Genomic DNA, 16,515 nt, shown 5'->3' with positions numbered 1-16,515 from the left:
GATTCTCACATGCATCTTGACAGGAGCATTGTGCACCTTGCCATTAGTGCCACCTGAGTACAGGCGCCTCCTTGGTCCAACCCCACCTCACTGTGCTCCAGGAAGGTGGGGACTTTAGCAATGGTGAGTCACACCCCAGCCACAAATTAGAACTACCAAAAGAGGAGAGGGTTTAACCATCCTGATGAGGGTCTCTTCCCTAGAGTTTCATGTGATGATCACATTTGGGGTCCTAGGGTCAATAGTTCTAAAGATCCCCAGTGTTCTAATGCCCAACCAGGATGGAGAAGCTCAGCTTTAAAAGGCTCCAAATGGCCAGGGGCTCATATTTTTTTCCTCTGAGACAAAGAAGGGAGCTTTATGACAGTCCCTGGGGCTTGAGACAGAAGACAGGGGAATGACCTAGAAATTCCCCTGAAGATACACATCAAACCTTGACCTAGAAACACACCTCTGGAGGGTGTGTGGATCTGATAATGTGATCTGGCCCCAGAACCAGCCCATCCAGATGGTAGCTTCCACAAACGACACTGGAAACGGTACCTTTCAGGACAGGGACTCCATTCCCCTGGCAGGGAGCACAGTGGCAGGAGCTGACTTCCTTCTGGAACTCCTCCAGGGCCTTCTTCATGTTCTGCTTCACTGTGCTGGAATAGGCAAAGTCCGTGGCTGTCACCAGTTCGTACAGAGGCATTACCTGGGAAAGGAGCAAAGGCGTTGATTTCAACAGACTACATTAGTCATATAGTAACAAAAGCCCAAAGTAAGACTCCACAGCAGTGGGCAGGTTTGGTGCATGCAGATCACAGTGGATTCATATGGAACTGGATGGATGGTACAGCACATAGATGGACACCCCATCCTTTATCTTTCCCATCCCACCCAATAGCCACAAACAAGCCCATTCAAGTTCAGGTCAACAAACACTTGCTGAATACCTTCCAAGTGCCAGGCATGAAGCATAGTAAGGAATAAGAAAATCCCCACTTCACTCCCCCAGAACTCAGAATCTAGAGATACAGACAGTCGTACTAATGGATACTTACAGAACAGTGGTTACAGATAACAGTGGTAACTTGTAACGGGTAGAGAAGAAAATGAAGTCACTCAGTTATGTCCGGCTCTTTGCAACCCCATGGACTGTAGCCTGCCAGGCTCCTCCGTCCGTGGGATTTTCCAGGCAAGAGTACTGGAGTGGGTTGCCATTTCCTTCTCCAATTGCAGGACAGCAACCAGGGTAGAGAGGAGCAGCTGGTTAATCTCTCTTTGGTGGGAGAGGGGAGGTGATTTGCAAGCTGCTCTTTGGAAGTATTATAGGTGCCCTGTTCCAGCAATACCCCCCCACACCAAACCTGTGAAAATCCTTCATGTCATGCAAGAGCCACCATTAGGGAAACCTCTCCAAGCTCTAAAGCTTCCAGAACACCTTCCTACTATGAAACACCCAGCATACTATCTACGCTACTCATCCAATGCAAATTCTACCTCTTTTCTCCCTCATGGTCAATGTTTTGGGCTAAAGTCCCTTTTCCTTCACTTCTAATTAGACTGGAAGCTCCTGAAGATCAGACCTATATACTGCTCAGCTGTGTCTCCAGGGTCCAGCCCCAAGCTTAGTGAGAGCGGCTAATAAGAGTGGGTATAAGGATGAAAAGGGAATGGGAGGCCTCGTTAGGGTAACAGCAGCTGGCATGGAGGCCAGGGTGTGGCAAGCAGAGAGAAAGATGCTCTCAGTGGGCATGGCAGTGTCTGAGAGCAGGAGGCCACAGATGGATGTGGGGGTGTTTGTGGCCTTGGAAAAGACAGAGGCAAAGTCCAAAGAGGAGGTTAAACATGTTCAGAGCCTCTTGGCTCAGAGTTTCAGTTCCAGGGTCAGGTTCCTCGCCAGATTTTGTTTGTGATCTGGCCCTGGAGAGTTTAGGGTCCGTCTAAACACAGGCAATCATGCCTAATAGAAGCCTCTAGTGGGAAGAAAATTGCTTCCATTTCTTAATGCATCTGATGCTGACCTTCACTTCAGTGGGCAAAGCAAGGCCCCTTGGTGGTCCCATTGTCTCACCGTTTTGTGGTCAATGAATTGATCCAGAGGCTGTTTGCAGAATAGTCCAGCTTCTGGCCACACATGGTGGGTAGGCGGGGGTACATAGAGGGTTGCTATACACCCACAATGAACTCCTCCAACAGCCTGCTCTTACCGCCAGAGCACCTTGAAAGGCTGCCTTTAACCTGCTTTTAACCTACCAGGCATTTTCCTACTAGTTCTGAGATCTGCTCCAAGAGATAAAGTCAGTGGCAGAACTAGAATAAACCTTCCACATATACTGTGTGCCAGGGGCTGTGCTATGATCCTCCTCCATCCTCACACGGGAGCCATTACCAGCGCCATTTCAGGTGAGGTTAAGTTGAAGAACTCATTGAATAGTGCTGCCAGGATTCTAATCCCAAATCTGTGCTTCTCCCACTAGTTCATGAAAACTGGTGATTAAAATGGTGATTATTCTCCTTTCGAACCTCTATCCCAGGGTTCTCCAGGACAGTTTGCCTTGGAACTTGGCAGCAATTCCTCAAGATTCCCTCCACAGTTTCCTTTTCAACTTAATGTGGCTCACTTGTCTTTTTTTGGTTTGCTGGTTCCTTTTTCCTGTCTTTTTCTCTTTTGTCCTCTTCTTCTTTCCTCCCTTCCTCCCTCTTTCTTCTACATCTCTCCCCCAGACACCCAATCCTAACTACTCACATTGATCACAGGGTCCTTAGCACATCTGCACTTGTGAAAACTGTTGATTATGTTGCTGCACAGGGATGGTGGTGGTTGTTCCGTCGCTAAGTTATGTCCAGTTCTTTGCGACCCCTGAACTGCAGCACGCCAGGCAGGCACGGTCTATAAAACTCCATGCAGTCCCCCATGATGGATCCTGGTGATTGGCATTCTTGATCATTGCCATAGCTAGCATTCATTAGCTACTGAACTAAAAACATACGTTATCCAACTTAATCTTCACAACAATCTTAGGAGTCAGGTAGACTTCTGTATCCCCAGTTTACATAGACTTCTGTATCCCCATTTTATAGATGGCAAAGCTGAGGCACAGAAAACTTAAAGAAATTTACCAGAGAAACACTCAGTAAGCAGAAGATATGAATTGTTACCATTGCGATTTGTGCCCTTTCCGAACATATTTTTGGAAGGGTCGATGGACAGATACTTATACCAAATTGATGGCATAAGAAAAGCACATGTTTACACTCCACTTTTTTCACTTAATATCATATTATGAACATTTTCCTATGCTATTCAATAATCCTTGATAAAATGATTTTCATGACTACAGGGTATCCTGTTGTACTGGTGAACTACAGTGTATTCAACCATACCCTGTTATTGAATCTTTAGGTTGTTTCTACTTTTCTTTTTCCTTTTGCCACTACGAATATGGTTGTCCTCCCTTATCAGTCAGGATACATTCCAAGACCCTTGATGATTGCCCAAAACTATGTAGAGTACCAAACTCAACATATACTATGTTTTTTCCTATACCCATATACTATGATTAATTTATGAATTAAGCATGATAAGAGATTAACAATGGGAACTAGTAGTAAAATAGAACAATTATAACAATACACTGTAATAAAAGTTATGTGAATGTGCTCTCTCTGTCTCTCAAAATATCTGATTGTACTGTACTTACCCTTCTTCTACTTGTGATGACATGAGATCATAAAGCGCTAACATGATCAGATGAAGTGAGTAAATGACAGAGGCATTATGACATAGTGTCAGGCTATCGTTGATGTGTCATCAGAAAGTTCATCTGCTTAGGGTGGTCCTGGATTACTGAACCAAGATCATATCAGGGGTTGGATGTCAGGAGCAGATGGTGTTGATGGTTGTCCCCAACCAAGGTGGGGATGCAGTGGGACAGTGCAAGATTTCATCACACTAGTCAAAATGGCTTGCAATTAAAAACTTAAAAATTGTTTCTTTCTAGAGTTTTCCATTTAATATTATCAGACCATGGTTGACCATGAGTAACTGAACCTCAGAAAGCAAAACTTCAGATAAAGTGAGACTACAGCAGCATAAAATGAGGCGGGTCTTTATAGATACATCTTTACCAACTTTTAAAATGATTGCTATAATCGATTTTTGCATTTACGGTTATTGGATCAAACACTGTAAACATTTTTAATGTCTTGGATATATACTGTTAAATTCTTTTCCTAAAGGGTTGTACCATTTTATAGTTCTGTTTCATAATATAAAAGTTTCCATCTCATTGCTCCCAATAAAGTTGAGTATTAAAGATTTTTAATCATCATTAATCTGATAGGCAAAAGATACATTCTACTGTTACTTTAATTTTCATTTTTATTTCTGAGAAGTTAAAATTTTGCTTATTTATCATCTGAGTTCTTCTGAGAGTTTTCTATTTCTTTGAGATATTTTTCTTATGAACAGTATCATTCCTTACACATGAAAGATTTCACGTGTGGTAAATTATTTTGTTGTTGTGTTATCTTCCATTTAATAATATTTGTGGGTTTCCTTATTTGAAATTCAGAATTTATTATTTCAAGTGAGATCTGACAGTCTAAGTCCGAATTATCTTACTGATTCATGCTACCACGGCATTTACGTTTTAAACTGGTGGACTCCGGGAGTTGATGATGAACAGGGAGGCCTGGCGTGCTGGAGTTCATGGGGTCACAAAGAGTCGGACACGACTGAGCGACTGAACTGAACTAAACTGATCAGAGTAACTTGCTTTTAGAGAATCTTTGAACAAGTTGCTTCAGTAGAGTGCAATGGTCATTATCACTGTTTACTAAATGTATCAGCTTCTTTTCCTTCTGGGAACTTGGCAGGATTGCTTTTCCCTGAACCACCCTTAAGGGCAGGTTTGCAACGTGACTTTTTCTGAGCTGTGAGAGGTAAGCAGATGGGGCATCCCTTGCAGGTTGAAGCTCTGGCAGCAGAGTGTGGTGAATTTCCCCATTCCTTTACCATTGCTGTGATGATATTGGGAGCACATGACAAGATAAAACCTCCACTGCCCAGATCCCACAGTGATATTCAGAAAAGCCCCTTGGCCAGTACACTTTGGACAGGATATGTGACTGAGCAATAAACTTTGGCTGGATTAAGTCATTGAAATTTGGGCTGTTTCACAGCGGCGTAACCAAGGCTCTCCTGATGCCTCATTGAACCACTCACCACTGTATCTTCCCTTCTACACTTGGTCATGCCACGCTCTGTACCATGGACTCTCCATCAGCCTGAACCCCAGACCACAACCTAGCCACCCCAACCACAATGGATATGTACATGGATGATAGACTTTGTGACTAAGGTTGCCAATCAAATATAGAATTCTGAGTTAAAATTGAATTTCAGATAAGTAACAAATGAAATTTTACTATGAAGTGAAAAAGTGGTAGTCACTTAGTCATGTCTGACTCTTTCCCATGGACTGTAGCCCGCCAGGCTCCTCTGTCCATGGGATTTCCCAAGCAAGAATACTGGAGTGGGTTGCCATGTCTTTCTCCAGGGGATCTCCCTAACCCAGGGATTGAACCCAGGTCTCCTGCATTGCAGGCAGATTCTTTACCATCTGAGCCACTAAATATGTCCCATGAAATATTTGAAAGATGCTTATCCTAAAAAAAATATCCCTTCTTTGTCTGAAGTGCAGAATTATTTGGACATCCTCTATTGCCAGGCTCCTCAGAATGTCTTGGGGAACTTTTCCATCCTTTAAAGACCATTTCACTGGGACATAAGCTTTTTCCTTCATGGTTGTCACTTCACAGTCTTTAGGCATTTAGCACTGCGAATAATTCTAAGATCAGTACGACTTCTATTTTTGTAGGATCTATTTGTTCCTCAAAGTAAAAAATTTGACCACGTTATGTTTCAGTATTGTTTTATCTTCAGTACTTTGCCTGCTTTTCAACGAGCTGTTCATTTTGCATTATCAGCTCAGGGAAGTTTCCCTTATTATGTGCTTGATTAATGCATCTTCACACTTAATCTTGTATCTTTCTCAGGAAGAATGCTCTGGGTTTTAGACTTCCACTTCTGTACTCTCTGTCCATCATATTTCTTTTATATAATTGTTTTAATCTCTTTGTCTTTTGCTTCTGCATTATAGGAACATTTTTACAGCACCTTCCACATCACTGACTCAATTTTCTGCAGTGTCAATTCTGTTCTTTATAGTTTCCAATGTAGGTTTTGATTCTACTATTGTGCTTTTGGCTTCCTACATTCAGCCATTTCCCTTTTCATCTGATTAGTGTCTAAACATCTCGGCTTCTATTTTTTAGTTCATAAATTCTTTATTTTCTTATAATCACAAAGCAAACATATTGTAAAATTTACTTCTATGTTTAGATGTATGCTTGTCTATTTCATCTTGGATATAATTTCAATCTTTTGTGTTCAAAGTTCTCTTTATGTATGTCCAGTGATTTCTCTACCTCTTCTTTGAACAAAGCGCCATCTTTCTATATCTAATGTTCACCAGTTAACAATGTGAATGGGCTCTTCTCTGGTCTTCTTTCCTGCCTACCCGGCTTCTATAGGAACTGTGTTTTCAGGTATTGATCTTTAAGACTGGTTTATGTACATGAGCCTTGGCCAATACTCTGTGTCTAGGAATTCCTTATCGAGTGGTCTCTGCTCTCTTGGAAAGCAATTACTGCTCCAACTACCTGGTAAGCTGATTCTGAAGAGAATTATTTTGAGATAATATGAAGTCATACACAGTTTTCTCTTGCCAGAAAGAATCTATGACTACAATAGATGTTTCCAACTCAAGTTAGGGATATATAGGAGAAAGGCATAAAAGCCTTCAACAAATTCACCTCTGCCACTACTGGAAACATCTCTGATTTTCTAATCTCTCACCTTTTAGTCCCCACAACCCTTCACAGCACTACGCTGATAGTAGATACAATACTTTCCAGGGCATCACATACATGCTGGGAAGCCTCTGTGCCATCAGCAAAGTGCCACATCTCTGAGGATGGTGGCAGGTCTGAGATGCTTAGCATGCTAACATGTGCTCTCTCTCTTTCTCACAAACACACACAACACACATTCCATTATCATATCCCCTGCTTCTGGATACTTGACATTCCCAATGCCCATGATGGCACTTTCAACCTAAATGCATAGGTAACCAGAGCAATCCATTAACTCTAAGTTTAAAACAAAATTCAGGTAAGATATCAGTAAAAAGTAAAGACCAGGAGTCTATTTTTCCATGAACTCTTTTCTCTCCCATGCTTGTTTGTGATACCAACCAATGTCACCATGTCATCAGCCCATCCCAGATTTCTCTAGAACCGCCTGCAAGCTACGGCTCACTTTACCTTTCTTGATGCTTGCCAGCAACCCTAAGTGTCACTATTGAATAAGTGGCAGAGCAAAGGATTTGAATGGCAGCCTTCTTGTTCTGCAGCAACCATGCAACTGACATATAAATAAAGACACTGGAAGACTGCCAAGTTCGGGAACTGCACAGCCTCTCATCAGAGCTCCAGCCCCTTAACTCCTCTCCTTGGCTGCAAGAGTACATCTCCGGAGGGTGGATGCCGGACCATCAATAATTGTACAGACAATGGCAAGAAGAGGGCAGTGTAAGATCTGACATGGACAACGTGCTGAAGTACCCACAGGCAAGGACCAACCCTGCTGATGTGTATGACAGCGCTGCTCTGGCAAATGTCTTTTTAGTTTAAGGTTGTAAAACTGCCATTGTTTGGGTGACAGGTGGTTGGGATCATTATTTTCTATTTTCCAAACCCACAGGAAAATTTGGAGGGGAGGGAAGAGGTCAACTTTTCAGGTCTGGACTCTTGAGCAGTCACAGATGGATGAAACCTCTGTGACCTTGATTTTTTTTTATCAGCCATAAAATGGAGATAAGCATACTAAATTTGCAGGCTCATGAGAATTAGATGAAATAACATTCCCAAAGTCCTTGGCAGAGTATCATGAACATGGTAGGTGCCCAAAATGTGTTAGTGATTACCACTATGTATTATGCTGTCCTGTAAAACAATAATGCATACATGTATCTCACTATTCAGCATAGACTGCATTTTTCATCCTTGCGCCCTCCTCTGTTTTCCTCCAGTGTCTTAGTTCCCATCACATCACAGGAACTTAGCAATGACTTGCTGGTTGTAGGAATGAAGGTTTAAACGAACAAAGAACTAAATGAGGGATTCCCCAATAAACTGCAAACAATATTGATTTTTTAAGAAGCCTGGAACTAGAAGCCGATGGTTAACTTACTTGAGCAACTTTGGAGCCCAAGTGAGAGGAAGTGAGGGGTCTCTAGCTGGTGTTGTGCAGTGTATTACCATCAGTTCACTCTGGATACATTTTCTACTATAAGGTATCTATCTCAAGGTATCTATACAGAGCTCTTACTGAGCTCTGTATTCTATACCCTGGCTCAGGGAAACCCTTCAGAAGCTGTTTTCTGAATAGAGGAAAGGATGGGTGGGGTGGGTGCATGTACCTTAACTTTGATGATCTCCGGATTGTACTGTACTGCATCTCCCCATTCCTGCATCAGGTCCGCTGTTGGCAGCTCTCTGTATGCCAGGGCAGTGACATACTCACTTGCTCCTCCTCGTACAACGACCACCAAGTCTTCCACCATGCTGTCTTTCTTGTTTCTGTCTGGAATGGATACGGAGCCCTGGCATGTCAGGGGATCCATTTTCATACCCTGAAATTTGCTGCAACCCACCTGACAACCTGGTAACTATAACGTTAAGGGAGGTCGCCCTGGAGATGTAAGTGGGACGATACCCATCCCTGCCAGCAAAGGAGTCACAGTGCAAGGGCAAAAGGGCAGTGCACTCAACCATACATGACACAAGCTGGAGACAGGATAAGAAAGGGATATTTATTTTTAGCATCTGTAAGTGATAGTCGCTAAGTGAGTCTATGGAAAATAGCTGATAGACGGATACATACATACATACATAGGGACAGATCATAGATAGGTAAACAGACAAAGATTATTCATCATTTATGTGTCATTCACTAATCTAACATTGTACATGTATTAACTTACCTAATCTTCAGTATGAAACAGGAAGTATATAATCCTTCCTTTGCAGATAAGAAATCTTAGGCACTAGAGGGAAAGAATTTACTGACACTACCGTGCCCAACCTCTGAGCTATACCACTTCTTTGTCTCATATGACAAATGTGGGAAAATCTATAAGGTGTGAGCATGAATGTAATAGATACTCACTAAATAATGTCTACTGTTTTTTTCAATGTCTACTCTTATTATTTTGACTTCTCAAGCAGTTTCCCAGAAAGCCCTCAATCATATCAGTAAGTCATTCCTATTCTAATTTTTCTTGTGCCCAATGCTAAAGAAACTGGTATAAAGTGACTATTCCACTCTGAGCTTGTAGCACTTGAGCATCATACAAAAGGAGTCTTGTATACTACTGATCAGACTATAAATTGATACAGCCATTTCAGAAAAATCTCAGTATTACCTAGTGTAGAATAAGTACATACTCTGTAACCCAACAATTTCACTCCTGGGTACATTCCCTAGAGAATCTCTTGCACATGTGCGTCAGAAGAGTATGTAAGAATGTTCACCGCAGCTCTGAATATAATGGCTTGGCACAGGAAATAATCCAGATTTAACAACAGAATGAACAAAGTGATATATTCATACAATAAAATACTATGCAGCAATGAAAATGAAGTAACTATAGTTCTACAGAAAAACATGATATCAAAGAAAAACAAAATTAAAAAACCAGAACTGAAAGATTACATTTCATTCATATAAAGTTCAAAAACAAGCAACTTTAAGTCATTGTTTTTATTTAGTTGCTAAGTCCTGTCCAACTCTTTTGCAACCCCATGGACTGTAGCCTGTCAGGCTCCTCTGCCCATGGGATTTCCTAGGCAAGAACTCAGGAGTGGGTTGCCATTTCCTTCTCCAGGGGATCTTCCCAACCCAGGGATTGAACTCGCATCTCCTGCATTGGCAAGCAAACTCTTTACCACTGAGTTACCAGAAAAGCCCAACTCTAAGTCATAGAGGTTAGCAATACATGTAGGTGGTAAGACTATCATGAAAGGAAGGATGTGTTTAACAGAGGCTTCAGGATGGTGTTATCTTCAAAGGGAGGGAGGAGTTGTAACTGACAAGGGTCCCGGGGTACTGGGTAATGCTCTATCCAGTAACTTGGATGGGGGTTTACTTTATAAGTTTTCTTTGAAGAGCATGTATGTCTTCTGCATGCCTCCCTATGTAGGATGCATGTTCCAACCCAGCCCCACCAAAATAAACAACAGTATTCACTGCACATCAGTCACAAGAAACTCTTCTAGACCAGCAGTTCATTTTGTTGTTGTTTTATTTTGTTTTGCTTTGGCTGTGGAACTCTTCATCCACATGTGATCACAGAAATAGGGACAAGCTTAGTCTGTAGAGCAGATGAAGGAGAGTAGCTCAGGGTGCAGAAGAGGTCGGGACTAGAGCCCTGCTGATCAGCCTCTCTCTCCTACTCTACTTTCGGTGTTGATTCCCAGCTCCCCTGTGTGGCCTCCGAGATCTCTGCTCCTAGATTGGCTCTAGCACTCACTCCTAGTCTCATCTGCCATGTGGACTCTGCTATATGACTTGTGGCTTTGCCTGCTTTTCTAGTTTCCATCTTGCCCATTGCTTCAGGTAAGGACTAGCTGCCTCAACTGTATCTCCCACTGCCTCCACTTGGCTCCTACCTCTCCAGCCTAGAGCATCCTACCTCTAGCTAGGCCGACTTCCGGCCCTCAGAGCAAATTTTCATTGTTAGATTTTTTTTTTTCCCCTGCCTAAAAGCAACCTTGATCCCTTACTCCTCAAGCTGCCATTCAAATGACCCCGTTCCAGGAAGCCAGACTGAGTTTGGTGCTTATTACTGCCCTGTCCTTGATTTTTTAATTGTTTGCCTACTCATGTGAATATCATGAAGATAGGAAGACCATCGTATTCATTTCTGCATACCAATACATAGTAGGAGCTAGGTAGATTTTTATTGAATGAATTAGTATTTTAATTGAAATGCCTTGGAATATTCAATCTTTAGCTTAAAGAGTGACGGGTCTGGGCTGCTGGAGAAGGAAGGATGATCAGCAGAGAAGTCACATGCCCTTGCCACTCACCTTTTATCTCATTGAGAATGTTATTGCATGTGGCTTCCGACACACCCAGCTTCACGTAGACCGCTTTTATGGCGGCGCCGACTTTAAAATCATATTTAGCACAGGCCTGGACGTCCTTAAGAGAGTAATCTGAAGGAAGCAAGAAAAGAGGCTCATGACCTAAAATGGCAATTTGTCCTGGGCCTTTTCCTGCAGTCGATCCCTGACGCCAAACCCTTCCTGGAGGCTCACAGGGACTCAGGTGTAAATTAACGGGTGGCCAGATTAGGGACAAGAAATGCAGCAGGCAGCTCCTGGCACAAGGGCAGAGACTCCATTCAAGATCAGCATCAACTTCCCCTTTCAGCCTCTACAAATACTCAGAGGGTTTTTGCTGCTCTCCAAAGACAGGATGAGGTTGAAGTCGCTTTCTAAAAATATGGCTTCTTATCAAGTCTCTAGGCATTGACCCAGTGAATAGAGGCTGCTGTGAGCTATCCTCCCTCCTCTACTCTTTGATGTACTACAAACAGTTACTTGATCAGTTGAGATAATGTTTATGAAATGTCTGGTATGCTGCTGCTAAGTCGTTTCAGTTGTGTCTGACTCTGTGCAACCCCATAGACGGCAGCCCACCAGGCTCTGCCATCCCTGGGATTCTCCAGGCAAGAATACTGGAGTGGGTTGCCATTTCGTTCTCCAATGCATGAACGGGAAAAGTGAAAGAGAAATCGCTCAGTCGTGTCCGACTCTTAGCAACCCCATGGACTGCAGCCTACCAGGCTCCTCCGTCCATGGGATTTTCCAGGCAAGAGTACTGGAGTGGGGTGCCATTGCCTTCTCCAAAGTCTGGTATAGTCCCTGGCAAAGAGAAGAACCGGTTTCCCTTACTTCGTCTTCATTTCTGGACCATTTCCCATCTATTCCTCTCCAATTCTCCCCAAGGCCCCTTCCCGTCCTGGGCTTGCTGAAGTCTTCCATATGACATATAAGCACCTTTCTATAGCATTTGAGGTCAAGGAAAGGAGAGGAGAACAGCTTTAACACCTGGGATTGCTAGAAACGTTGATGTGGATCCATTTTCCCCAAAGCATGTTCCTTGAAACATGAATCCCATGATGATATCTCTTATATTTCTTCTAAGAGCAAGAATGACAAGAAACCAGGGTTATGCAGTCAAGTCAGTGATAAATGTGGTATCAAAAGCGATGGAGAGGTCACTTGATTTCAGTATGCCTGTGAAACTCTCAAAGTGGGATCTATTATGTTTCCACAACTTGATCATAGAACCTTTCTGTAGAAAGCAATCAGAGGAACTATGACAAGTACTTTTGAAACCTCTGGTATGGAGGACAGTACCCTTAATCTTGGCAAGACTGAGGGAGGCCACACTGACCTTAATTTACCTTATATGCCTTCTGTCCTCTTGCAAGTTCACTGGACCTATAACCGAAACCTGGCTCTGCCACTGTAACCTGGGTGACCTGGGGCAGGTCACTTAACCTGACAAATGCCATATTGCAGGAAAGAGTACAGGACTGGGAGGAAGAAATCATATCTTAGACTTGACATTGATTACAACTAGAAAGACCTGTAATATCTGTATGGAGAATGGATTGTGGAAGGCAAATGGGAGTTGAATATTAGTTTGGAAGCTCTGATAATCTAAGACATTGCTGCTCAAAGTGTGGTTTAGGAACCAACAGCACTGGCATCACCTCAAAGCTGATTGAATGATGGAATCATTCTGAGTTGCAGATGACTACAGAAGAAACATGTGAAAGTTCTCTTTGGGGGCATGTTAAGTTTTTGATGGTCAGTAGATATTCAAATGGAGATCTCAAAGAGGCATTTCTACATGAGCTCTTCGGTACACAGAAGAGATCCAGGATAGACATATACATCTGCATGTATAAAGCATTTAGAGACAGGAGATTAGATGTTATTGTCTAGAGGGAGTTATGTAGAAAACAGGACTGCCCAGAGAGAGGGCTGGCAGAGGAGGACCACCTTCAACACATCAACAAAGGATGGGGAATCTGCAAATGAAACTGTGAAAGGAAAACCAGGGAGGGAGAAGGAAAACTGGCAGCGTAACTTAAAACCCCTCCCCCAACAAGGAATAGAAGCCTCTCTCCCTGTTAACTCATAGTTCCATCTGCCCCATCAGTAAAGACATGGTCCTTGGGCAGCATACCTCCTCTCTCCATTGCCTCTTTGTTCATGATGAGTGTGTATTCATAAATGCCCCCAAGCACAGCCTCTGTGATGTAGTGGGTTCCAAAATCACGGAAGAGATCTCTGTACTCCCCGTAGCTGTATTCCAAGGGCAGCCGCTTGACTCGCTGAAGGAATTCGTGATGCAGCATGAGGTTTCTGGGTTTCAGCTTGTAATGCGCTACTTCAAGGTCAGAGCGTGCGTGCAGGAATCTGCTTTTCTAAATGAAAAGACCAACAAGGGAAAAGCAGACCTTTAAAGTTAGGAATCTGGAACGAGAAGATGAACTTTGCAAATATCATCCGATGTTCTGGCCAGGGGTCATCATTCACGATTCCTTTAGGAGACCTGAGGGAAGACGGCCCTTTGACAAGCCTTTATTTTTCAGAAATATTCTGATGTCCTTTTCGGCTTGGAAGAGCTTGCTCTTTGTTCATTTCTTTACAGCGGCAAATAAGAAAGGAGAAGGAAGGGAAGCAGCAGCAGACAGGGCAGGCAACAGCAGGAGCCTGCGCACCATTCTAAGGGGAGACGGGGTGTGCTGACCGGCAAAGGCAGCTTCTTGGTTGATGCTTCTTTTTTTAAAGAGAAGAAGTGTTAGTTGCTCAGTGGTGGGTGTCCAACTCATTGAAACCCCATGGACTGTATATAGTCCGCCAGGCTCCTCTGCCCATGGAATTCTCCAGGCACAATACTGGAGTGGGTAGCCATTCCGTTCTCCAGGGGAGAAGGGAATCTTCCTGACCCAGGGATTGAACCCAAGTCTCCTGCATTGCAGGCAGATTCTTTACCATCTGAGCCACCAGGGAAGCCTCGTTTAAAGAGAAAAAATGTTTATTCAGGGAGCTATACGCTGGACAGGCAGAGTGTGGGCCATCTTGGAAGGCAAGAGAAGCCATGGGAAAAACACACTCCACAGACAAAGGATGGGCCATCTCAGAAGGTGAGAGGGGGCAGTTGATGCTTTTTAAACTCTGAAGAAAAGGCACTCAAGGAAGAGTAAAAGCGATGCTTTAGGAAGGCTGGACACCGCAGTGCATGCCAAGGGTCAGCAGACCACAGCCTGCACACAGGATCTGGTATTTGGTTTTGCAATCCAGTTTCATTGCAATGCAGCCATGCCCACATATCTGTTCATTGTTCATCACTGTTGTCACCCTATGATGGCAGAGCTCTGTGGTTGCTACAGAGACCCTGCAGCCTTGCAAAGCTTGAAATATTTACTCTCTGGCCCTTTACAGAACAAGTTGGGTGACCCCTGGTGTGTGGAAGAGACTGAAAGATGGCGATGCTAGATGAAGGGCAAACGTCCAGGGATGTTAATGTAACCCAAGGTGAGGCGTTCCTACACTGCAGTGAAGGCCAAGGAAAAGGTGAATGAGTAGGAAATGCACATTCCTCCTGCATCTTAAAACTCTCAGCCAGCTTGACCTGTCAGCTCTTTAAGTCATGCCACCTCTGCTCCCTGCCCTGCTCCCCCATCCTAGTCCTGCCACAGCCATCCATGACTCCTCCTTCCTCATCTTTCCAACTTTGCAGTCACTAGATGCAGTCGCTAGATGGTCTTTCTAAATATTTTAGGTTTCCTCTTCTGCTTGGGTTATGACAAAAGCTTTCCCACTGATCTCCCTTCTCCCTCTAGCTGCCCTCATTGCTCCAATCAGAGTTGATATCCTAAAACTGTTAATACCATTAAATGCCACTCTGGGCTGAAAACAAAACCCAGCATTGGCCTCTCCATTGTCCAAGAGTAAAATCAACTCCATTACTCTGAATGTAAGAATGTCACGATCTGTCCCCCAGTAGCCTCCTGGCTTCAACTTTTACAACCATGAAATCTACCCTCCACCATACTGTACTTTTCTCTACCACCTACATCGTACCACAATATCCATCTAACATCTTACTCTTCCCCACATCTGTCATTCTCTCTCATAATATAATTTTGCACATGTTCCTTCTGCCAGACATGCTCTTCTCTCCCTTTTCTGCCTGGCACACACCTTCTCATATTTAAAATTTCTGCTAAGCTGTGCTTTCTATGTGATGGCACCCTTGAATTTCTCTGACACTCCACCTCCCAGAACTGCAATGCATGTTGCTTATATTTCCTTTATAGAATAAACCATGCTGTATTGGGTTTTCCCGGTGGCTCAATGGTAAAGAATCCACCTGCAATGCAGGAGCCACAGGAGACATGGTTTCAATCCCTGGGTCGGGAAGATCCACTGAAGGAGGGCATGGCAACCCACTCCAGTATTCGTGCCTGGAAAATATGGACAGAGGAGCCTGGTGGGCTACAGTCCATGGAGCTACAGAGTCAGACACAACTGAAGCAACTTAGCACTCACACACGCGTGCTGTATTACAACTGATGTCAAAATCAGGACTGTTATCTGCATACATGTTTGCTGCTCCTACTAGACTGTGAACTTGAAGGCAAGAATTGTGTTATACTTGTCTCTAGGTTCCAAGTATCTAGTTTAATACTTAACATAAGGTAACATTATGTAACTGGCTGTTTAGATCAGGGAGCTGGGAGGGAAGGGGCGAGAGACAGAGAGAGAAAAGGAGACAAGGATGGTACCCCCCTCTTTCCCTCCTAACAAAGCAAGTTCCTTTTTAATCAGTCCTGTCCTTCATCACTGTATTTTAGTCTTGAGCACTTACCAAGTGCCACCCTGAACCTAAAGATGAAAGAAACAGCCTCTGTGCCTGAGCTGCTCACAGCCGAGAGGATGAAGAAAAACAACCAGAGACGATTACAGTCTAATTCATGTTTATGGCTCATTTTCTGCTGGTTGGTAATTTGGCAGCAGAACTTAAGCCCCTCCCCATTCCTTTTTTCTCACATAAATCACTGTAGACTTTTAATTTCCTCCATGTTCCTCTCAGATTAGTTTTCTACCACATCACGCCCATGTGGCAAACTCTCAGTGACCAGGGAATAAATACACCTGGTCCTTTCTGGAATCCAAGGTTTTCCAAGCCCTCCTGTCACCTTACTTCCCATTCCAACTGCTCCCCTTCCACTAAGTCATGGGCTTTGACTTTCACCTTATGGGCAATAGGGAACAGGTGATACGATCAGGTTAGTATCAGAAAAGCATTTT

General features: G+C 43.5%; 1 protein-coding gene across 2 annotated transcripts in view; it reads right to left on the bottom strand.

Moving 5' to 3' along the window:
* Positions 1-16,515, bottom strand: part of C8B (complement C8 beta chain) — a 186,219-nt gene that overhangs the window by 129,771 nt on the left and 39,933 nt on the right. For both annotated transcript variants that reach the window (XR_014052798.1, XM_081486762.1), the window contains exons 11-14: positions 13,382-13,622; positions 11,206-11,334; positions 8,535-8,698; positions 544-697 (exon numbers count right to left, since the gene is read on the bottom strand). Coding sequence is in view for 1 of the 2 variants with exons in the window: in XM_081486762.1 (XP_081342888.1) it covers positions 544-697; positions 8,535-8,698; positions 11,206-11,334; positions 13,382-13,622 (688 nt within the window). In the remaining variant the exon portion in view is untranslated. The remainder of the gene's footprint in view (positions 1-543; positions 698-8,534; positions 8,699-11,205; positions 11,335-13,381; positions 13,623-16,515) is intronic.

The sequence above is a fragment of the Giraffa tippelskirchi genome, chromosome 5, assembly GCF_054371585.1.
Source record: "Giraffa tippelskirchi isolate mGirTip1 chromosome 5, T2T-mGirTip1v1.2.pri, whole genome shotgun sequence".
Lineage (NCBI taxonomy): Eukaryota > Metazoa > Chordata > Mammalia > Artiodactyla > Giraffidae > Giraffa > Giraffa tippelskirchi.
The sequence above is the reverse complement of the archived record's forward strand: the minus strand, read 5'-3'. Positions and strand labels throughout refer to the sequence as shown.